Source organism: Eptatretus burgeri, chromosome 13 (genome assembly GCF_056783735.1).
Source record: "Eptatretus burgeri isolate ZD-2024b chromosome 13, Ebu_testis_v1, whole genome shotgun sequence".
In the NCBI taxonomy this organism is placed as follows: Eukaryota; Metazoa; Chordata; class Myxini; order Myxiniformes; family Myxinidae; genus Eptatretus; species Eptatretus burgeri.
The window spans coordinates 83,281,590-83,306,440 of NC_140973.1; the positions used below are offsets into that span (position 1 = coordinate 83,281,590).

The 24,851-nt window shown below is 43.6% G+C and overlaps 1 protein-coding gene across 5 annotated transcripts in view; it reads left to right on the top strand.

Annotated features, from left to right (window-relative positions):
- ACY1 (aminoacylase 1) overlaps positions 1-24,851 on the top strand; it is a 75,463-nt gene that overhangs the window by 18,663 nt on the left and 31,949 nt on the right. For 3 of the 5 annotated variants that reach the window (XM_085853414.1, XM_085853415.1, XM_085853418.1), the window contains 6 exons: positions 2,931-2,995; positions 7,807-7,911; positions 14,921-15,015; positions 15,137-15,213; positions 16,897-16,986; positions 21,869-21,925. In XM_085853414.1, coding sequence (XP_085709540.1) covers positions 2,931-2,995; positions 7,807-7,911; positions 14,921-15,015; positions 15,137-15,213; positions 16,897-16,986; positions 21,869-21,925 — 489 coding nt within the window. The remainder of the gene's footprint in view (positions 1-2,930; positions 2,996-7,806; positions 7,912-14,920; positions 15,016-15,136; positions 15,214-16,896; positions 16,987-21,868; positions 21,926-24,851) is intronic. The other 2 variants (XM_085853417.1, XM_085853416.1) reach the window with 2 other exon arrangements.

Below are 24,851 nucleotides of genomic sequence, written 5' to 3' on the forward strand. Positions count from 1 at the left end.
AATCGGTCAACTTCCCGACCCGGATCTCAACCAATGGTACTCCATCTCTTCTGGATCTGATTTTGACAAATTTCCCTGACAATATCTGCTGCTCTTCCTTCGCTCCAATTGGTTCTTCTGACCACGTCCTTGTTAAAGTGGACATCTCTCTGGCTGTTATCAGAGAACCACCTCACCGCCGTCGAGTCTGGCATTTCACTCAAGCCGACTGGCAGGGTCTCCGAGCAGCCATCAAACTTACAGACTGGTCTCCTATCACTACTTTCTCAAACATCAACTCATCCTGGGAATTCTTTCAAAGAAACTTGCTCTCCCTCATGCACAGATTTATCCCCTCTCGTGTTCAGTTGTCTTACCCTTCCTCCCGCCCTTGGTTTACTGAAGCTTGTGGCGAGGCAGTCGTCCTGAAACAACTTGCCTTTGCCTCATGGAAAGCAAACCCAACTGAGGGCAATCTCAGTTCTTTCCACAAAGCTCGGAACAAGTGTGTATCTACCCTCAGGAGAGCCAGAAAACAACATCTTTCTCATCTCAAGTCTGAACTCTCATACCTCTCTCCCTCCTCAAAATCCTGGTGGCGTTTAATCAAATCTGTTTCTGGTGTATGTTCCCCCTCCATCCCCTCCCTTACCTCAAATGGCCGCACTGCTGATTCTACACGTGATAAAGCTGAATGTCTAAACTCGGTGTTTGCAGCTAAATCTTGTGTCCTAAACCCATCACTATTTCTACCCACTTTACCCAGTCGCACCCAACTGTCCCTGGACTCTGTATCCTTTTCTCCTGACAAGGTGGAGAGCTTGCTTTCAAACCTCGAGTCAGATTCTGCAACCGGTCCAGACGGCATCAGCCCACGTGTCCTCAAAGCCTGCTCTTCTGCTCTTGCTCACCCTCTCTCTGTTCTATTCACCCTCTCATTTGCCCAAGGTCATCTGCCATCTGCTTGGAAATCTGCTAACATCACTGCCCTGCATAAAAAGGTGCAAAAACAGATCCCTATAACTACAGACCAATCAGCCTTCTCCCAATCATCAGCAAGGTTATGGAATCCATCATCGCCTCAGATATGAAATCCTTCCTCTTCTCCAATGGCTTGATTTCCAATCATCAATTTGGTTTCAGACCAGGTCACTCTACCCTGGATATGCTGCTTCTGCTCTCCCATCAATGGATGGAGGTCCTCAATGCCAGACAGGAAATCCGAGCCGTATCCCTGGACATATCACGTGCTTTTGACACAGTCTGGCACCCTGCCCTACTCACCAAACTCTCTTCCCATGGTATTCAAGGCCATCTCCACTCATGGCTCGCAGACTTCCTCTCCTGTCGCAGTCAACAGGTCAGGTATGGGAGCATGTGCCAGAACAGCGCGTCGACGTGTGGCCCTAAATGGAGTTCTTTCATCCCCTCTTCCTGTCCAGGCTGGAGTTCCTCAAGGTAGCGTTCTGGGCCCTGTTCTTTTTCTGGTTTTCATCAATGATCTCTCGGACTCTCTGGAAAATCCTCTATTTCTCTTTGCCGACGACTCTACCCTCTGCCGTACCATCTGTCATCCCTCAGACCGGCAAGCAGCAGCTTCTTCACTCACTGCAGATCTGGATAAAATCACAAACTGGTCCAACACGTGGAACATGTCTTTCAATCCAGACAAATCTCACACTCTCACTATGTCTCTTCGAAAGGACCGTTTACAAAACCCCCCCCATCCACTTTCTCAACAATCCTCTGGAAGAAGTCTTTTCTTTCAAGCTTCTGGGTCTCACTATCTGCCATGACCTTTCCTGAGATACAGGGAGCAAGGGAATGAATGGACATGAAGAATGAGCAAGGGAATGAATGAACATCATTCCCCTGAGCTCCTGACCACTTACAAAGCTTTTGTCCGTAGCCTGATGGAGTACTGCTCTCCCCTCTGGGCTGGTGCTCCTGCCTCCCACCTTTCTCGGCTTCACGCTGTCGAAACCAGGGCATTTAAGATCATCGGCATCTCCCGCAATGAAGCTGAGTCTTTGGGCCTCTCACTCAATCACCGCAGGTTGGTCGGTGGTCTTTCTGTCTTCTACCGACTCCTCTCCAGCCTTGCCCCCCCCTGCTCTCTCTGCGATTTGTCCCCACCACATTTCCACAGGGCGCTCAAGGTCCGCCAACAACCCCCTTCTGGTAAAACTACCAAAATCACGAATCACTGCTCATCTTCACTCTTTCATTCCTCTTTTTTCCCGCCTTTGGAATAAACTTCCTCACTCTATTCTTTCCCATTCTTCCCTCCAGGCTTTCAAAACAGCTGTTCACCACCACCTCTTATCTTCCCCCATCCAAATCCTCGATCTTTTCTACCCCCAATAATCCACCCAAGCCCACTTCCTTCATTTCTCCTGCTTTCCTTCCTGAAAGTCCCTGAAATGTCCATCTTCTCTTCGCCATGTTCCCCGTCCCATCCCCATCCCTCTCCCTTCCACAGTTCACCTAATGTGTCTGTTCCCCACTGTTTTGTCCCTTCCACTCCCGCCCCTCTTGTCTCATGCCTCCTTGCTGTGAGTTGTGTGTTAGCTCTCATACGAGCCTCGACCAAGGTATACAAAAAAAAAAAAAAAAAAAAAAAAACATGACATGTCTGTGTTTATACTCTATCCATCTCTAACATGACATGTCTGTGTGTTTATACTCTATCCATCTCGAACATGACATGTCTGTGTTTATACTCTATCCATCTCTAACATGACATGTCTGTGTGTTTATACTCTATCCATCTCTAACATGACATGTCTGTGTTTATACTCTATCCATCTCTAACATGACATGTCTGTGTGTTTATACTCTATCCAACTCTAACATGACATGTCTGTGTTTATACTCTATCCATCTCGAACATGACGTGTCTGTGTGTTTATACTCTATGCATCTCTAACATGGTTCGATGCTTTCTGCAGGCTCAATCAAAAAATTCCTTAACGGAGTGGCGGAATCCCTTGATCTTCCTATCATGGAACTCGAGGTGAGGTTTTAAGACAATATCATTGTTGTGTATTCCCTCGGGCTGGCAGGATAGTTCATAATGGTGTACATCTGCCTTCGTAGTGTGCAGCATGTGTTTGAATGTCCGCCTGGTCTATAGATTGTTACACTGGTGTTTGACAGGCAGGGCAAGGCGTGAATTTGTGTTGGGATATGCTAACCCAATTATGGATTTTACAGCTGGCCATAAAACTGGGTGTCCCTTCTGCCGGAATTAGTTGGTGGGCGTTAGTGATCCCACGGTGTCCTTCGTGAAGAGTGGGCAGGCCATTACCGGCACCATGAACAAATTATAAATTCCTGCACTTAGCTTCAGGGGGCACTGCATCAGCAGCACATCCATTTTCCCAACAATAATGCAAGCAGCAGCCAAGGCTCCATATGAAATGAATGATTTTTTTTTTTTTACCTCCGTAACCAAAGGTGGATGGAAATTATGTTTTCACCTCTGTCTGCCTGTTTGTCTGTCTTTCTGTCTGGTTGTTAATTCGCAAATATATGCACACACACACACACACACACACACACACACACACACACACACACACACACACACACGTCTGAAGACGACGATGGTCCACGAGCGGTATTTGACGATGTAGATCGTTTCAGAAGTCAAGGATGAGACAATGTGATAATGTTTGACCAAGTTATAAAAATGATCAACATGATGTGGTAAGAGTGACAGGTTGTTAGCTGCAAAATGCCGAAAACTCGGTTTTGTTCAACAACTTTAAAATTTGACCTTTGCATAACCTTTAAAGGTCACAAAACAATGTAGTGGACATTAAAATAAGAAAACAGGATACGTGCTATAGCTTATTGGAGTTAGTTCGTCGAAGAAGGTCAAAAACCCGGTTCGATTCCCACAACTTTCAAAATTTGACCTTTGTGAACTTTAAAGGTCAAAGGTCAAGGATTATGACCTTTGGTGCAAAACTTCCTCTGGAACATTCCAGGAACAATATAATGTCATATAGGCTATATGGCATTTCGCACTCCTCGGATTATCCATACTTTGATGAAATCAGCGTAAAAACAAACTTGAAGGGGGCACCACGGGCAAGGTGTTCGAGATGGAGCAAAATGGTTTCAAGACTTTAGGTGGGGAATGACCTCAAGATTATGCATAAAAAATATTGTCATCTTAGCTCTCAAAGTTTGGGCGGTCGTATGATTTTTATGTCAAAATTCGCAATTTTCTAAGTTTTTGACCTTGTGACCTTGACCTTGGGACGAAAATGAAAAATCGGACAACGACAAGTTTTAGATCATTCTTTTTGCTATTCAAATACTGAAGATCCCATTCCATTCAGTCAATTCCCTCGGAGAAGATAGATTTTTTTAATCGGACTACCCCCAAAAATGGCTATTTTGGACCATTAGTTGGACCAAAGACAAAGCAGGACCATTAGTCAGACAGCATGGACTTGGACACGATCGAGAATAGAGGTGTGAAAAATCTTCGATTTTGCAAGTAATGAAAAATCACTCAGAGAGTGACAACTTGGCGAAACGAAACGGCACTCCGTACCTCTGCCTCCACTGAACGGTTTACATTTTGTATGCCGCTGATAGGTCGCGTCTGATTCCGGACCTTAACCAAAATCGAATCAGCTTGTTCATGTCACCTAACCAACTCTTCCGCCTCGTTTTGTCACAAGTTGTCCACAACAGTTGGAGATATCATGCAACATAGTTTTTCGCCCCATCTCTCAATGGTGAGGAATCGGTTAAAAATTAAATAATTCTTGTATTCAGATCTGGATTCGGATCTTCACCAAAATTTAGTCTTGCTGTCCTCGGCCGGTCACCTACACACACAAAAAAATTTTCAAAACTATTGCTTGTCTACACTTCGCAAAGGACACCATGGGATCTTTATCGTCCACCAACTACTGCCACCAGACGGGACGTCCGTTGAACGTCCATCCGAGGGACGGCACACCCATTGATGGGTGAAGTACACCCTGCCTGTGAAACACTAGGATGACAGTTCATAACTGGATCGGGATTCAAACCCAGGCGAGACCCCTTGACGGGCGAGTTATTTCATTCACTTTGTAAATATAAGTTTATTCCTTGTTTGTTTCACTTCGTCAGCCACAAAAACATGAAGTTAGTGTTCGGATGTTAATGAAGTTTTTAACAGTTTTGCTCATTATTTCATTCAAGCCTCCCTGGCATGGAGAGGTGTGAAATAGTCTGGGTGAGTGTTTTGGTATGGGCATACAATATGCATGCGATGACTTGTTTCTACCTTCATGAAACGATGTTATAAATATGGAGCAGATTGTTGTTGCAGTGTGTGAATCTCAGCAACTTTTTCACTTTTTTTTTCACACCGCAGAGGAGAAAAGATCGAGCCCCAAGCCAATAAGAGGGTCCCTTGAGTGAAAATGCAAAGAAAGATGGGAAAATGTCGTTATGAAATAAGATGTGGACTCGTGATTAGTGAATAGTTTCGAGTTGATTAGAAGTTGGGAAAACATTGCTGGAGAGGTCCAGAGAGGCAATGCAGGAGGAAAAGGAGAAGGAGGGAGCAGGGTGGAAAGGAAGGGGAATGCTGAAAGGATGACGAGTAGAAGCTCGATGGGTGTTGGGAAGAGAGTGAAAATGAGGAGGCACAGAAACAGAGTTACGCAGAGCACCAACTACGGTAGTGGCGGTGAAGGGGCACAGGGAAGAGACTGCTCGATGTTTGGCCAAAAGGTGAAGATTGCGAGACAAAGCAGGACCATTAGTCAGACAGCCTGGACTTGGACACAATCGAGAATATCAATGACTGACGAAGGAGCGCCACCCCAGATATGAGAGCAGTAGTCCATCATTGGTCTGACTTTGGATTTGTAGAGGGATGGGAGTTGATGTGGTTGTGATGGATGGAGTTCTTGTGGTTGTGAGGGATGGGAGTTCTTGTGGTTGTGAGGGATGGGAGGTGTGGTTGTGAGGGATGGGAGTTCTTGTGGTTGTGAGGGATGGGAGGTGTGGTTGTGAGGGATGCGAGTTGTTGTGGTTGTGAGGGATGGGAGTTGATGTGATTGTGAGGGATGGGAGTTCTTGTGGTTGTGAGGGATGGGAGTTCTTGTGGTTGTGAGGGATGGGAGTTGTTGTGGTTGTGAGGGATGGGAGTTGATGTGATTGTGAGGGAAGGGAGTTCTTGTGGTTGTGAGTTGATGTGGTTGTGAGGGATGGGAGTTCTTGTGGTTGTGAGGGATGGGAGTTGTTGTGGTTGTGAGGGGTGGGAGTTCTTGTGGTTGTGAGTTGCTGTGGTTGTGAGGGATGGGAGTTCTTGTGGTTGTGAGGGTTGGGAGTTCTTATGGTTGTGAGGGATGGGAGTTCTTGTGGTTGTGAGGGATGGGAGTTCTTGTGGTTGTGAGGGATGGGAGTTCTTGTGGTTGTGAGGGATGGGAGTTCTTGTGGTTGTGAGGGATGGGAGTTGTTGTGGTTGTGAGGGATGGGAGTTGATGTGATTGTGAGGGATGGGAGTTCTTGTGGTTGTGAGGGATGGGAGTTCTTGTGGTTGTGAGGGATGGGAGTTCTTGTGGTTGTGAGGGATGGGAGTTGACCTGATTGTGAACTCTCAAGAGGGAACCATGTTTCCTGGAGGCAGAGTTGGTGATATGGAGGATGTGAGGCCACCAGTAGAGTATGCTGGAGATGGTGACACGAAGCGTATTAATGGAAGAGATTGCTGGAGTTGATAACTTGTACTTGTGTTGTAAGTGAGAGTACAAGGCATTTGTATAATCCGTGATGGAATATACAGCAAATTATATTGAGGAACCATGTTGTGGGACTGGAGGGGAATGTTAGCCGTGATACATTTTAAAGAAAAATAAAATTTTCATTAAAGTACATCGACTACAACACTCCAAATTCTTCATATAATAATCATTACCAGATGGGGGGCATGGGTGCACACAACAATCGAGTTAGTTGATAAAGATACAGGAAGATTGTGGAGGGGGAGGGGGTGCAGTGATAGTAGGAATGGAAGGTATGATCGACACCCTGAATTAGTGATGGGTGCCATTCCTGAGGGGCTGGAGGGTAAGAGATGGGTGTGATGGACACAAGTTGTTGATTCCACAAGGAGGTGAAATGGTGACCAAACTGAGCAGAAAGTTTTATTTGGGAAGGTTGGAGAGTCGATGGCTGATACTTCAGACTCGGTCGAGCCACGGAGGGAGGGTTTGTAAGGGCAAGGTATACAAGATATGAAAATGTTGTTGGGAGGAATGGCAGACCATCTGTTTGCAGTTGGAGGATTCAAATGATAATGATGGTTAAAGTTTAACATTTTACAACATCCATTAATGCAGTAATGTGGATATTCTTGGCTATGAAAAAGAGCAAGACTCCATTGCTTAAACTTATAAGCTCAGATTTGAAAGTTTCAGGTCCTTCTTGACACAAATGACTTGTAGGCTGTGATTCGACGTTCGTATGCAGCACAGGCCTGTGGGGTAGCATATTACTATTCGTTATTACAACAGCAGAATAGTTACTATTCGTTATCCCACAGATCTGCCTCCATTCTGGGATACTTGTAGATCGTAATTGTAATTCTGGACATTCCGAGATTTTTATCGAATGAATACTCATGGAACTTGCAACTCAGTATTTGGCCCATTCTCTACCATCTGAAATATGCGTGCGCGTGCGCGTGCGCGTGCGCGTGCGTGTGCGTGCGTGTGCGTGTGCGTGTTATTGTACGTATAAAGTATTTGCTTTAATTGAGTGGTTTCAGTGAAACATCATCTTTGGGGGTTTTATTTTATCCTGCAGATGAAGCCAGGTCGTTGGGTTTCAGTTCTGACGTGGAAAGGGCAGAATCCACAGCTGAAGTCCATCTTGCTGAATTCACACACCGATGTTGTCCCAGTCATCCAGGTCGATCTGATAGCGATGCAAACACCACCCTCACACTCCACGAGTTGATTTACATCAATGACAGGAATCACCTGACGGCTTTACCCTCATATTGAAGATTTAATTACTTGTTTGGTTGTTGTTGTATTTCCAGTTGTAATCGCTCCGATGAACACAAGAGATTATTGATCAGCATGTTGTTTATTTTATTATTATTTTCATCAGCATCTGTCCCAACCAGTGTTGGTGAATTACGAGCAAATCTTTGTAAAGTAAGAGGACTTCGTTGCATTTTAAAGTAAATTATCATATTTTCAAATACAGTACTACTATAAGCAAGGAAGTGGTTTGGCTGTCTGAATCCCATCCTTCTATAAAACACATCTTGCATCTCCTGTGCCCTGTTAAGTGGTTTCATGTGGCCCTGACAATGCTTTGGGTAACAAACACCACCGAACAATATCCATGTTTTTTTTCCTTCTGGGATTGGTGTTCTCTGCTCTTCAGACTGTCCTCCTTTTGCCATGTCCATTTTAATTATCTGTAATCCCATTTACCGGCAAATCCACCAACATCACTTCCTTTCACAAAAAGGGATCCTCTCAACGATAGGCCGGGAAGTTGACTTGTAATTACAAGGAAAGTCAAGGAATCCATCACATAGTCTTTCCTCATGTCAAACAGCCTGATGTTGGACCATCAGTTTGGATTCCTTCCCAGTTACTGATCGATGGAGATGATACTGTTTCTAGCTCAGCAATGGCCTGAGGCTGTAAATCTCTGAAAATATGTCATGACCGTCCCCCTGGACATGTGGGCATTCAACACATTCTTGCATCCTGCTCTACTTGACCAGTTCACTGCTTGCAGCCTACAAGTCCACCTTCACACCTGACTTTCTGACTGTGTCCAATCACAGTCAAAGCTTTACTACCCATGGAAGAACCCTCTCCTCTCCTCCTCCGATGAAGGCTAGAGCTGCCCAAGGCAATGTCACGAGCCCAGTGTTGTTCCTCATCTACATAAATATTCTCTTGAAAACATTCTCCTCCTTTTGTTGAGACGACTCCATCTTGTGTCTTGTACAGCACCTCATACTGATGACAGACAGACTGCAGCTCATCTCCATTTTACTTGATGTTGGTCAAGCCTTTGAATCAAGTTTCCCAGTCTCACCTGTCACTCCAGAAGGATCATCAAACAAACCAATGTATCTATTTCCATGATCAGCCATCTTAAACTTTGTAGGCCTCACCATCAGCCATGGCCTTCCCTGGCCTAACCATGCAGCAAAGCCAAACGCAGACTGGGCATCCGATGTCATTCCAAATCATTCATTGATAAATCAGAACTAGTCACAGCCTGCAAGACATTTGGCCGAAGCTCATCGGAATACTGAGCTCTCGTGTATGGGCTGGCACTCCAGCATCAAATCTGCCTATCCTTGTTCATTTGGAACGTAAAGCTTTTTGTCTCTCTCTCTCTCTCTCTCTCTCTCTCTCTCTCTCTCTCTGTCTCTCTGTCTCTCTGTCTCTCTGTCTCTCTGTCTCTCTGTCTCTCTGTCTCTCTGTCTCTTTCTCTGTCTGTCTCTCTGTCACTCTGTCTCTGTTTGTCTTTCTGTCTCTCTGTCTCTCTGTCTCTCTGTCTCTCTGTCTCTCTGTCTCTCTTTCTCTCTGTCTCTCTGTCTCTCTGTGTCTCTGTATCTCTGTCTCTCTGTCTCTCTGTCTCTCTGTCTCTCTGTCTCTCTGTCTCTCTGTCTCTCTGTCTCTCTGTCTCTGTCTCTGTCTCTGTCTCTGTCTCTGTCTCTGTCTCTGTCTCTGTCTCTGTCTCTGTCTCTGTCTCTGTCTCTGTCTCTGTCTCTGTCTTCTATCTTCATGTCCATTCATTCCCTTGCTTGTTTTATGCAAATCTGACCCCATTGCCCCTACTGTTGTCAGTACTTTGCCTGTTACCTCGCTCTTCTAGGAGCCTAGAAGAGTGAGGTCAGAGGATACAAAGGTAATGGCATACCTTTTTGAAAGGTTTCTCAGCCTTCAAAACTTACTATTGACTCCTATATTAATTTGAGATATGGAGTATACCAATTGAGCGAAAATAAAAAGCTAGCAATGTATGGACTGAGAGTGACACCCAAAAGTTTGAGCGACTGAACTTCTTTGAGAGGGTTGTTGAGAAGGTAGATGGGAGGGTTTTCAGTGTGGTCCTTTCAGAGAGAGAGAGAGTAAGGGTGAGTAGGTGGGATTTCTCAGGATTGAAAGACATATTCTAGGTGTTTGACCAGTTTTTGATTTGGTCAAGGTGTGAGGAGAGGGAACAGGCTGCTGCCTGATATTGAGGGCCTCCATCCATTCTTAGCAAAGTAGAAACAGTATGCCCAAGGTCGAGTGACCTGATCTGAATCCCAATTGATTATCTGAGATGACGTTGTTGGAGAAAAGGAATGATTTTATGCCAACTGTGATGATGGGTTCCATGACCTTGCTGATGGTTGGAAGTATGCTAATTGGCCTGTAGTTAAGGGGATCCGTTTTTGCATCATTTTATGTAATACTGTGATGTTGGCCGATTTCCAAGCAGATGGGAAGACGATCTATAGTAAACAACAGGGTGAAAAGGGCAGAAAGAGGAAGTGCAAGAGCAGCAGAGCAGATTTTTAGGACACGTGAGCTGATGCCGTCCGGTCCAGTTGCAGAGTCAGAGTCGAGGGTTGCCTGAAAATTTTCACCTTCTCAGGTGCAAAAGATACAATTCAGGAGCAGTGGGGAACGACTGGGAAGGATGAGTGCAAAATGGGATGGTTTAGGGACACAAGATTTTGAGGCATTGGGCCTTCTCAAGAGCAGAGTCGGCTCTTATCTGGTGCCATTTAAAGTGAGGGAAGGGATGGAAGGGGAGCGCACTCCAGAGATGGACTTGACAAGACACTGTCGGGTTTTAGAGAAGGGAGACAAGTTTGAAAGTTCATTCTTGAGATTGGACAGATTGCGTTTCTTCTCTCCTGAGAGTAGACACACACGCACACACTTGGTGCGGGCTTTGTGGAATGATCTGAGGTTGCATTCAGTCGGATTTGCCTTCCAGGAGGAGAATGCAAGTTGTTTTAAAGCAAGGATTCAGAGTACCAAGAGCAGGAGGATGGGCAAGATAACTGAAAACTAGAAGGGATGAATCTGTGCATAACAGAAAGCAGGTTTCTGTGGAAGAAAGTAATTTTTCATTCAGATAATTGCAATCAAACCATTTTCTTTTGTTGCCAAACTCTATGTTTATGGAGACGCAGGAAGATAACATGACTGAGCAAAAAAAAGAAAAAAAGGCATTGTGCAGACAGTGGACAGAATTAGCAAGGGAATGAATTGTGAAAGAATGGGAGAGAAGGAATGTAGTTACATGTGAGTAACGGAGCTTGAATGGGAGAGTGTTAATGGAGGCATAAAAGATCACTACTAGATTGAGAATCACATGTGATGGACCACCTTGAAACCCTGGAGGGAATGGCAGGATTGTCGTGCCTCAAGAATACAGTTCAAATGGGTTTCCTGGTTCAAGAACCAGTGCGAGGAAACAGAAACAAAGGAGTCTAGTAAGTAATAAGTAACAAGTCTGTATCTTCCGAGTTTATAAAGGAGTACGTTGTTGGAAGAATATGTGCACCATTGTGGAATTTGAGAGGATCGAAGGATTGAAAGAGCAGAGGGAGCAAGGCTGGGATAGAGATGGTTAAAACAGACTCTGTGGACACTACCAGTCCTTTGTTCAACGCATCTGCAGGGGATCAGTAGAATGCCTTGTGCTTCAGATTCTTGAGGATTATTCCAATGATGTTGGAAACTTTGGATTCCACAGCATCCAGGAGTGAGAGGTGAGAAGTGGTGACACAATGCCATATGGGGAGAACAGCACTCCATCGTGACATGGATGGAGGTATTGTATGTGTTAACAACTTCAGATCTTACAAGGGAAGGACTTGATGTGATAAAGAATTCCCAGTCTGTGGCTGGATTTTTGTAGTGAGCTCGGTTACATTGTTTTCCTGGCAGAGGTCATGATTGACAGTGAGGACAAACACTCAAGGGAATGATCCTCTTCCAATGGTTCCTGATGAAATATAACAGGAAAAGTGGGTTTGTGACACGATCTTTGTAATGAGAAGAGTCCAGAGTGAGATTTGCCAGGATTGAATATAATATTCCATTTGCTCAACCGACTTCTGATCCTCTCCAGGCCAGCAAAGAGTGAAACAGCTGATGCTGTCCTGGGATAGGACACAATACAGCATAAAGTCAAGTCTGCGAAGAGGAAGACAGGGTTATTCAGGGCCTTTGAAGGAAGAGTGGGGTTAAACCCCATGTGGAAGACTGTTCCAAAATTTGGAGGAACAAGACTGCTCAAGATGTTGCTTTAGGAAACTACCCTATCCTACAATCTTGATTATCCCCATTAACCCCCTCCCCCCCTGCCTCCCCCCACCTCCCCCACCCCTAACCCAACCCTCTTGTTCCTTCTCCTCTCTTCTCATCTTTTGTTGTTCGTTCATTTCCTTGCTTCTTCTTTCCCATCATTGCCACAGCTCTCACAATGGGAAAAATTTAATAATTTTCATCTAAAATATGTCTCGAAGGAAAATGGATTCACATCTGTGAATAAAGACTTTGCATTGTCAGTAATTATAAAAAGATAGAAAATACCAACATCCTTTTCCACTCCACTCCGGCCTTGAACAGACAAGCACATATTCAAAGGGAATTGTCTGAATTGTGTTTTTAAGTGGTGTAGCCGCTTCAATATGTGGTGTGTCCATCCGTCTGCCATCAATATTTGGTATGTCCGTCTGTCTGTCCGTCAATATTTGGTGTCGGTCCGTCTGTTGGTCAATATTTGGTGTGTCAGTCCGTCTGTCCATCAATATTTGGTATGTCCATCCACATTTGGTGTGCCTGTCCGTCTGTTCATCAATATTTGGTATGTCCATCTATCAGTCCATCAATATTTGGTGTGTCTGTCCATCAATATTTGGTGTGTCTGTCCATCTGTTCATCAATATTTGGTGTGTCTGTCCATCTGTTCATCAATATTTAGTATGTCCATCCATCTATTCATCAATATTTGGTGTATCCATCTGTCCATCAATATTTGGTGTGTCGGTCCGTCTGTTCATCAATATTTGGTATGTACATCCATCTGTCCATCAATATTTGGTGTGTCTGTCCATCTGTTCATCAATATTTGGTATGTCCATCCATCTGTCCATCAATATTTGGTGTCTGTCCATCAATATTTGGTGTGTCTGTCCATCAATATTTGGTGTGTCAATCCATCTGTTCATCAATATTTGGTGTATCTGTCTGTTCATCAATATTTGGAAAGTCCATCCATCTCATCTGTCCATCAATATTTGGTGTGTCCATCAATCTGTCAGTCAATATTTGGTGTGTCGGTCCGTCTGTCCATCAATATTTGGTATGTCCATCCACATTTGGTGTGCCTGTCCGTCTGTTCATCAATATTTGGTATGTCCATCTATCAGTCCATCAATATTTGGTGTGTCCATCCATCTGTCCATCAATATTTGGTGTGTCTGTCCATCAATATTTGGTGTGTCTGTCCATCTGTTCATCAATATTTGGTGTCTGTACATCTGTTCATCAATATTTAGTATGTCCATCCATCTATTCATCAATATTTGGTGTATCCATCTGTCCATCAATATTTGGTGTGTCGGTCTGTCTGTTCATCAATATTTGGTATGTACATCCATCTGTCCATCAATATTTGGTGTGTCTGTCCATCTGTTCATCAATATTTGGTGTCCATCCATCTGTGCATCAATATTTGGTGTCTGTCCATCAACATTTGGTGTGTCTGTCCGTCTGTTCATCAATATTTGGTATGTCCATCCATCTGTCCATCAATATTTGGTGTCTGTCCATCAATATTTGGTGTGTCCATCCATCTGTTCATCAATATTTGGTGTGTCTGTCCATCAATATTTGGTGTGTCAATCCATCTGTTCATCAATATTTGGTGTATCTGTCTGTTCATCAATATTTGGAAAGTCCATCCATCTCATCTGTTCATCAATATTTGGTGTGTCCATCAATCTGTCAGTCAATATTTGGTGTGTCCATCCATCTGTCCATATATAGTTGGTGTGTCCATCCATATGTCCATCAATATTTGATCTGTCTGTCCATCAATATTTGGAAAGTCCAACTGTCTGTCCATCAATATTTGGTGTGTCGGTCCATCTGTCAGTCAATATTTGGTGTGTCCATCCATCTGTCCATCAATATTTGGCGTGTCTGTCCGTCTGTTCATCAATATTTGGAAAGTCCATCTGTCTGTCCATCAATATTTGGTGTGTCGGTCCATCTGTCAGTTAATATTTGGTGTCCATCCATCTGTCCATCAATATTTGGTGTGTCGGTCCATCTGTCAGTCAATATTTGATGTGTCCATCCAACTGTCCATCAATATTTGGTGTGTCCATCCATCTGTCCAATATTTGGTGTCTGTCTGTCTGTTCATCAATATTTGGTGTGTCTATCCAACTGTCCATCAATATTTGGTGTGTCCATCCAACTGTCCATCCATCTGTCCAATATTTGGTGTCTGTCCATCTGTTCATCAATATTTGGAATATCCGTCCATCTGTCAATATTTGGTGTGTCCCTCCGTCTGTCCGTCAGTTTTTTTTGTTTGTTTGTTTTTTAAGTGGTGCAAGCACTAAATTGACACGGGGGAGCTCGAGCTGCCTAGCAACACAAGGCCTTTGGACATGGGTGTGATTATTTTATGTCGTATGAAATACTAAAAGTTACGAAGCGATAAAGCCATCATGCCGATATGTGATAGATGTACGATGGACAAAACTAAAGCATCCATTTTGAGTAGATCGTATGACATAATTCTGTACATTGGTATCGGAAGGCAGATGGTGGGGCCTAGTACCTACAAACGGTTCATGCTACACCGGTGAAAACAAGAATAATGTTGCTGTTTCAATCTGACTCAATTTATTCCACCACAGGAGCAATGGCATTATGATCCCTTTGAAGCTGTAAAGGATTCTGATGGAAACATTTATGCCCGAGGAGCGCAGGACATGAAATGCGTAGGAATGCAGTGAGTTTGGTTGGGTGTCGAATGTCGTGAATGCTCGAGTCGAGTGCAAACTAGACATTTTGATTGTGCGTTCAAACTTAATCCTTATGGATATAGCATTCTGGAATTTTCTATTTTTCAGGTATGTGGAAGCCATACGCAGGTTGAAGGATGAAGGGAAAACATTTCCTCGTACGGTGCATCTCTCGTTTGTACCAGGTGAGGTAGATTCCTCATATGGTACTTCTCACATTTGTACCAGGTGAGGTGGGTTTCTCATACGGTACATCTCACATTTGTACCAGGTGAGGAGGGTTCCTCGTATGTTGCATCTCTCATTTGTACCAGGTGAGGTGGGTTTCTCATACGGTACATCTCACATTTGTACCAGGTGAGGTGGGTTTCTCATACGGTACATCTCACATTTGTACCAGGTGAGGAGGGTTCCTCATATGGTACCTCTCTTGTTTGTACCAGGTGAGGTGGGTTCCTAGTACGGTACATCTCATATTTGTACCAGCTGAGGGTTCCTTGTACAGTACATCTCACATTTGTACCAGCTGAGGGTTCCTCATACGGTACATCTCACATTTGTACCAGGTGAGGTGGGTTCCTTGTATGGTACATCTCACATTTGTACCAGGTGAGGAGGGTTCCTCATACGGTACATCTCACATTTGTACCAGGTGAGGTGGGTTTCTCATACGGTACATCTCACATTTGTACCAGGTGAGGAGGGTTCCTCATATGGTACCTCTCTTGTTTGTACCAGGTGAGGTGGGTTCCTAGTATGGTACATCTCACATTTGTACCAGCTGAGGGTTCCTCAGACGGTACATCTCACATTTGTACCAGGTGAGGTGGGTTTCTCATACGGTACATCTCACATTTGTACCAGGTGAGGTGGGTTCCTAGTACGGTACACCTCACATTTGTACCAGCTGAGGGTTCCTTGTATGGTACATCTCACATTTGTACCAGCTGAGGGTTTTTCATACGGTACATCTCACATTTGTACCAGGTGAGGTGGGTTCCTCGTACGGTGCACCTCACATTTGTACCAGGTGAGGTGGGTTCCTCATATGGTACCTCTCTCGTTTGTATCAGGTGAGGTGGGTTCCTCGTATGGTACATCTCACATTTGTACCAGGTTGAGGTGGGTTCCTCATACGGTACCTCTCTTGTTTGTACCAGGTGAGGAATTTCCTCGTAGGGTGCATCTCTCGTTTGTCCCAGGTGAGGTAGTTCCTTGTAGGGTGCATCTCTCCTTTGTCCCAGGTGAGGTAGTTCCTTGTCGGGTGCATCTCTCGTTTGTCCCTGGTGAGGTAGTTCCTTGTCGGGTGCTTCTCTCGTTTGTCCCTGGTGAGGTAGTTCCTTGTCGGGTACATCTCTCGTTTGTCCCAGGTGAGGTAGTTCCTTGTTGGGTGCATCTCTCGTTTGTCCCAGGTGAGGTAGATCCTTGTTGGGTGCATCTCTCGTTTGTCCCAGGTGAGGTGTTAATTGAGATGATTGTTTTGGGAACGTGTGGGGCTCTCCAGACTGATGAGAGGTTAAATTATTCAGTAAACTCCCACTTTGTGGTATTTATTGAAGAATTTTAGAACCTTCGATTTTCATCATCGTCATCTTATTATATTTCACACATTTACATTTATCAACAGTTTGTAAAAATACTCATTTCAAGGTGAAACCTGTCAGTCAATATTTAGTGTGTCCATCCAACTGTCCATCAATATTTGGTGTGTATTCATCGACCAGATTTGTTTGTCATGCAGGTGTAATTGTATCTCTTGTTTATTGTGCCTGAGTGAATGTTTTTGTGAAACTGAGTAGATCGGTGACTCTGCAAGTGTAAACGACAAAATTAGAGCTTGTGTGTAAAAGTCCGTCTTGCTTTGCCAGATGAAGAGATCGGTGGAAAAATGGGCATGGCGGCGTTTGTGCAGCGCGAGGAATTCAAAGCCTTAAACCTGGGATTTGCATTAGATGAAGGTAACGGTAATTGAACCTTAAGAATAGTTATTTCTCTTTTTACCACTTTGTCATACTGTATTTTAGCCCCAAACGTGGCATCAGCCCGGCAAGGACCTTGTTTGGATCCGATCCATTCATCCGTCTGTCCTGGAAACATTACTTTCATATTCGGCAAATGGTTGTAAAACTATCTGGGCATGTGGCACGTCACATGATCTTCGGATTGAACGGTAATTTGGAATTTTGGCAATTAACAAAAAATAATTAAAAAAAACAGAACGGTCCATTATTGTGTGCTGTATGCACTTCCAGGAACCATTATTTATTTATATACACTTCACCATCTCCATAAGCAACATAACACCAACAACTATTTACATACACTTGACTATTGTGCACAATTTAAATGTAGTTTGCTTGCAGCTCAATACATGTGCTGAGTTTTCGAAAGAGATATTTTTCAAGCCCCGAACCAAAATAGCATGTGCGTGATCTCTCTTCAACGCCCTTAAAAAATATATATATATATATCTGATTTTCCTCTTCATAAAGCTGCTTGAAAATCCTTCCCCTGTTATCTTTAACTCTGCGAGTGAAGGTTCTGTCTTCACTCCTGTTTGTCTGTCCGTGAGTGGGATTATCTCAAAAATGGACGGATCCGGACGAAACTTGGTGAACAGGTTTGGTGTGTGACGTGGACGAACTGATTCGATCTTGGTGAAGATCCGGATCCGGTACTATAATTTTTTAAGTGATTCTTCACCATTGAAAGGTTGGGCCAAAAACGATATGTAGCATGATATCTCAAAAAGTTGTGGATGAGTTATGACAAAACTTGATGGATGAGTTGGCTAGGTAACAAGAACAGGTGGATTCGATTTTTGGGTTCAGGTGCGGACCCGGTCTCTCATTGGGATACAAAACGTAAACTGTTCAGCCTGGGAGAGGTACGCACTCTACCGAGTGCCGCTCTACTCTTAAATTGTTTCCTTTTATCAACTCGGCCTTCTGCATCGGTTTCTGAAGCGAAACAAAAGTCCAACTTCAAAACATGAGGATGTGATTCACATTTGTTTATTTATGAGCAAATTTTACACCTATTGCACCCTCGCGAAAAGTTGTGTGAAAATAAGTCTTATACTAAAATATTACAATGTCAACAATGTCTCATCCATCCATCCATTGGGACTATACTCCATGCAGAGTGTTGGGACTGCCTGAACAGCTTCCTTAGCTATTGGACACAATCCTGGATGGGTCACCACGACAACACAGAATACCTGCAAGTTAGCACTTAATTTGCCAACCTCAGAAGGATGATCAGGCAGAGTCAACCCCTGCAGGACTTCTGCATAGCTTGCCTCCGGGTTCGAAATTGACCCCTCGACATTGTTTGTACTGTATTCTTGTGGAGTGCCGTGCTCGTGATCTGTGGTTGCTTGGCCAGATTAGGAAGGTCGTGAGTGCATATCGGTGCATCACTCGGTTAATCACATGGTCCCAACAAGTATTGTAACGTGACGTACAGATCCGGGAACTTGCTCGTGGTTGTGGACATAGCTGGCGGTTGCGGTCTTTTTGACACAACCCACAGAACTCGAACTGGGTAACTGGAACGGACCACAGCTGTTACAATCTATACTACTAGTGCATGCCCATAGATGAGTGGCCGTACGCGCAAACCCTCCCCCCCCCCACCCCCCACAAAAAAACTCAAACCGCGTGCCAGAAACAACAACCACACAAGCTGTTCCTTCGCTTTCACGTGCCCGTACGTGCAAAAAAAAAATTATATATATATATATATATTATATATATATACTTTAAAACTGCTTGCCAGAAACAACTACACAGGCCATTCCTTCGCTCTCGCGTGGCCGTACGTGCGTGGCCGTACGTGAGTGTCTCTACGTGCATGGCCGTACGTGCATGGCCGTACGTGCGTGGCCGTACATACACAAAAAAAAAACTTTCAAACAATCACACAGGCCATTCCTTTGCTCTCACAAATGACGACTGGATTGGGGCATTGTGTTTATCTATCAATGCGGATAAGAAATCGAGAAATTATTAGAATACAGTGTCATCACTATCCAAAAGTAGTGCGTGCCCGTTACGGAATGTTCACATCATTCCACGAAATATTGCTTGCATTGAAGTAACAACTGCTGTGATACTTACACACACAGAGTTAATTAAAATCAAGTTTACCTCCCTGTCTTTGCTTGCCATGACATTCGCTGCCATTTACCATTGGCACTCCTACCTCACGGTAACTAAGGCACCGATCGATCCCCATCATAACCAGCACGGCACGTGACGTCATCGTCGGCCGGCCGTGCACTGGCCTACGCAGCCACGCCCACGCAGCAACGTGTCTTGTGATTGGTAACTAAATGGCGCATCGGCCACGCCGACGCAGCACGTGTCCTGCCATTGGTTGGTAAATAAATGGCCATAACTTGGGAATCACTTGTCCGATTAATATCAAATCGTGAAAAGGCACATCCTCAGGTCCCCGGCAATATAGCTGACAAGTTTCAATTAGATCGGACCATTGGTTGTCGGGAAACAGCGGTCACACACACACACACACACACACACACACACACACACACACACACACACACACACGCACACACTGCTGGAATTATAGATAGATAAAATGAGGTCAATGAGATGACAAATGAAGGGGTTGAATGCAGACTGCAGAGCAATGAGTAAGGAAACCCGTCGTTGTGAATCGTTTTCACCACCAAATTGAGATGTATTTCGTTGGCAAGCATGTCGAGTAGAGCTGAATTCCTTAACACTTCCAAAGGCCACAGCGTTTTGACAATTGGAAACAAAAAAAAGTTGTGCACTTTTTTTGATAAGTTATTTTTGGAACAATTTTTCTTCAATAAATAAATAATAATAAAAATCGTCTCCATGTACATTGTACACACCTTTATCTCATTAGCACCTCTTTATAAACAACATCGCTGAGGAAACGGCGCTTCTTCTTTGTTTACTCGTCCAGGGCAAGAATACGGAGGCTTTTAATGGCCAATTATTCAATTAGCGCCAACGTATTTTGCCTTTTCTCGAGGAGAGGAGAGGAGAGGGAAACCCGTAATGGCGAACGCGGCTGAATTTCTCTTCACCATCGACCACGGCTACGCAGCTACGCTTCCTGTCATTGGTTGATATAAAATGGCCGCAGCAACGGTTCCTGTCATTGGTTGGTAAATAAATGGCCATAACTTGGAAAGCACTTGTCCGATTAATATCAAACCTTGAAAAGGCACATCCTCAGGTCCCCAGCAATAAAACTGGCAAGTTTCAATTAGATTGGACCAGCGGTTGTCAAGAAACAGCGGTCACAGACACACACACACACACACACACACACACACACACACACACACACACACACACGCACACACACAAATTGCTGGAATTATAGAAAGATAAGAGAGCCGTGTGTGTGTGTGTGTGTGTGTGTGTGTGTGTGTGTGTGTGTGTGTGTGTGTGTGTGTGTGTGTGTGTGTGTGTGTGTGTGTGTGTGTGTGTGTGCTACCTTTTTTCTCAGTGATGGCTGAACGGATCTTCGTCAAACTTTCAGAGTGTTGTCAGTGAGTGCCAGGGAGTGTTTTAGGAAGAAAAAAAAATTCGTTCTTTTTAATCGCTCTTTCGTGCCGAAGGCTTTTTGATGAATGACAGTTGTATTCAAGTACACATTCGTACGAATAAAAACACAAAACAATTACCAGACATTTAAATACAATTCAACATCTTCCGGAAGCAGTCCAAGTTCGTGGTACATCTTCTTCTTCATGAAAGGCACCATATTTATCGATCCGGGGCAAACTGAACCCAGAAACACCGATGACACGTTCACGAGCATCCATCCGACGAATAACTTCCAATTCCACTTTCCAGGTAACTCTTTTACAATGCCTCTTTGCCAATAATCTCCAGGGAGTTTACAAAGTCCCATTACCCACCTCCCCTCTGCGAACCTGAAAAATTAATATAATGAACACACAAGAGATATAAATGTAAACTATGATTACAGGAAATTTTTATTGTCATAAAAAGCAAAATATTAACATGAACATGTATATACATATGAAAAGTACCAGGGTAGATGATGATTCGGGGAGTGTGTGGGGGAGGGGGTAATGGGGGTTTGTGACCCCCCCGGGTACAGTACATTTCTCTCTGTGCCAAGTTGATGTTGCGATCTCTTGGTTTCGGGTCTCATGGTCATGGTCACTTCACAATTGTAATTTCACGGGGTTTCCGGAAATCTCATGGGATTGTGAGTTGGATAGGTGACCGTGACGGTCCGTTTCGAAATCTCTCTATCATGCCTAAGTCTTTGTAGCTCCGTGAAAGGTAATATTAAATAATCCCAGACCCCATTCCTTAGTGGATGTAGGGAAGTGTTTTAGGTCCCCACAAAAAATATACCTGGCAATGCCGGGTACCCCTGCTAGTATGTAATATTTCTGTACAATAAGGATTAATTGATCTAAAGGACAAAGTTGTTGATATTTCCACCATGTTGATTGTTGAATGAGCTTGTATCGTTGAACTACTGCCGCAGGCAAAAATAGCATTCCTTCACAGTAGTAATTCTCAGCAGATTACTGTAGTAGGACCTGTTACCAACTATAGTATATGAGGGTACTACTCTCATATACTATAGTTCTAACTGTAGCATGTTGCCTGGGTCTGATGTTTCCTTCATTTGTTCCAGGGAACTTTTTGGGGGGTTCCTTTGCGGTGTATAGTGGAATGGGTTGGGTGCTGCCAGAGTGGTGAGAGCGGGTGTTGGGTAAATGGGTGCTCATGAAGTATTTTTCACTCTTGACCATAGATATCACTAACCCTTTCTGCTCTGGTGTTGTAGGCTTGGCAAATCCAGAAGAAGAAATGAAAGCTTACTATGGAGAACGCGTCGTTTGCTGTAAGCTCTTCTTTACTTTACACCATGTCGTGCACACATTAAACAATTATGATTGCTTCTTGCATTCTCGCGAAGGCGATGCTGATGTGAAAAGCAAACCAGAGTTTCATCTCAGAGTAATCGACAGTTGGAAGGGTGCGGAGAACGTTTGATAATGTGAACGATTAATCCGTTTTTCTTGGCAGTTTATTATTTGGATTGCGGTGATGTTTTGTTATTTGTACAATTTTATTTTTTCATTAGAAACAATAAGTCGAGAACTGTTGGATATCATATCGTCATATGTTATGTAAATTGGACCAGTAGTCAATTACGACTTTGGCTTCCAGGTAGCATAATTTCTGGGTGCAGTAGGACTGCACCGCTGATGCAGTGCCCTCGTTAGGTTTGGTCAGGAATGTTGTTCACAGTCCCAGCGTTATTTCACCCACTGTTTGTCGATAGACTGTGGGGGTTGGGAACATTCACCAACTAATGCTGGAAGACAGGATACCCAGATTAATGTCCATTCTCGCTGAGATGGACGTTAACGCGAGAAGATGCTCAGGAAATATTAACGAACCTGTCATTTTGTTAATGCCTTGAGGCTGTCGTAATCGAATGATTTTTAATGCTTTGTTATAAAAACCAAGGAGTTAGGAATGAGAAATCGAGAGATTGTTTGATTACAAGTTAACAATTAAGAAACTGCAAATCAATCCGATGCTCGACCAAAAACTCAAGGAGCAACACAACCACATGTGAAAGGGAATGAAATCATCTGGACATTGATCGAGGCATGCTAACCACCAAGGGAAACGAGGAGAAGGTGACGTTTCAGGTGTTAACCCTTGGTCGGAGCACAAGAAGAGGTCTGCGTTTGTAAATTACATTTTGTTTTTAACAGTGATCTAAGGCTTGTGGAATAAATTGTACGATGTGCATCACCTGTCAAAACAAGCACATTAAGAGAGATGGTGTACTTTAAAATGGATTACAAGGATATTGTTTCCGAGGGTGTTTTATGAATGGATTACAAGGGCATTGATAATCACAGGTACATCGACAGTTTGTGAAATTTAAACTTGGAATGCAGGCATCACGTGCCAATCGCTCAAATGGGAATATCTAATAAATCAACACAATAAATACCATTTCTCAATGATTGCCATGGGTGGGACTTGAAAGGCACAAGTTTGAGATATTTATTAACGAATTTCGTTATTGATTATAATGGAAAGGTTTAGTAATGCGACTTTGTGACATTATTAACCATTTTAGTCTAACAGGGTGGTACACAAGTAGCACACCTACCTTTTCCTGATTTGACTGTAAACCATAGGATTATGCCTTGCGTTTGGCTTGGGTGGCAGGCTTTGGATCCTTGGGTCCTGAGTTCAAAATCCCGCTCAGCTGTTGAATTAATACCAGGTGGGGTTAACTCGGCCCGTCATCCTTCTGAGGTTTGCAAAATGAGTGCCAGCATGCTGGTATCCTGTGTCGGAGTGGCGACCCATCCAGGATTGTGTCCAATAGCCAAGGAGATTGCTTAAGCAGCACCAACGCTCTGCACAGAGTATGGTCCCAATCTCCTCCTCATAGGATTGGTTCATCACGTGCACAGTCACATGTACGACCTCACATCACAAAGTGTTATACCTTTCGGATAGACATTACTGTGCATGTTCATCTCCCAGCATTGTGTTTTTGGAATTTAAAGATCCCAGAGTGTTTCTCAGAGTTGGCGAGTTTATTTATTTTTTTTTTTTTTCTGGAATACAAAACGTATTCCAAATACCGGTGTATACTGTGGTGGAAAAGAATTCAAGTTCCACTCGGGTTACAAAGGAGAATCTTTAATTCCATATATACGGACGGAGGAAGAACATGGTGAAGCATTCAATGAACTTCACTAACAAGGAACCCAAAGCAATCCCTCTTATACTGGATGGATGTGTGGAGGGATAGCTGGGGGAAACGCAGGATAGAAGAGAAACAGCTTGAACTTTCCCATAGATATTGAATTAAATAAGCCGAGTGTGCCGAGTTCCCAATGAAGCAGAAAAGGGTTCCCATAGAAACGGGACGGAAGAAGAACATCTCAGGTGATCATGCAAGTGAGGCCTGGAGCTGACCTAAGCTCAACCAATCAGAATAGAGCACAAACAACTCTCAAGGTTGCAAAAGGAGTAACAAGGTTGAGTTCATGCAACAAAGGGTGCATCTGCTAAGAAAACAACATAAAAAAATTTCCATTCTGTCCTGTCTCCCAGCCTCGGTAAAGCAAACTTTTTCCTGCCGGTAGTCTTGCTGGTGCCGTTTAGTATCCCATGGCATTTACACACAGTAGTCAATGTACTTGTTCATTAGGATTACAAATTAAATAGAAGTCAATGAGTTTATGTATAATCACCTGACAAGTTATATATTCAGTGGATAATGAGATTACAGTTCTTATTAATGGCTATATTCAATCATATTGATTACAAAGTTACTGAAAGAGGAATTCCACCTCGACAATACTACTGCTGCGAAGGCAATGGCCCGAAAAGGAGGCAAAGGTTTTATCAATTACGCGTTGACAGACACATCATAAGATATGATATTTTAAATCAAAAGTGCACGTAATGTGATGAGTTAATAAGGCTTGCTAAAACCATTGCACACACTTGTGTGGGGAAAGTCTGATAAATACCTGAAAACCCACAAATCACACCTCTTCAAATTTCAAGTCCACCGGATTAAAATTGACAATTTTAGAAACTTAGCCGATGTTGACCTCAAAAATAATTGGTGGTTGAATTCACTGACCTGATGTGCAAATCCTGTTCAAATTTCAACTCGATCAGATAAAAATTGATGGTTAGAAATATTACAAAGTTGTTGACCTTTTGACCTTTTGACATCAAAATCAATAGGCTTCTAGCTTATGACCAACTCTACCATT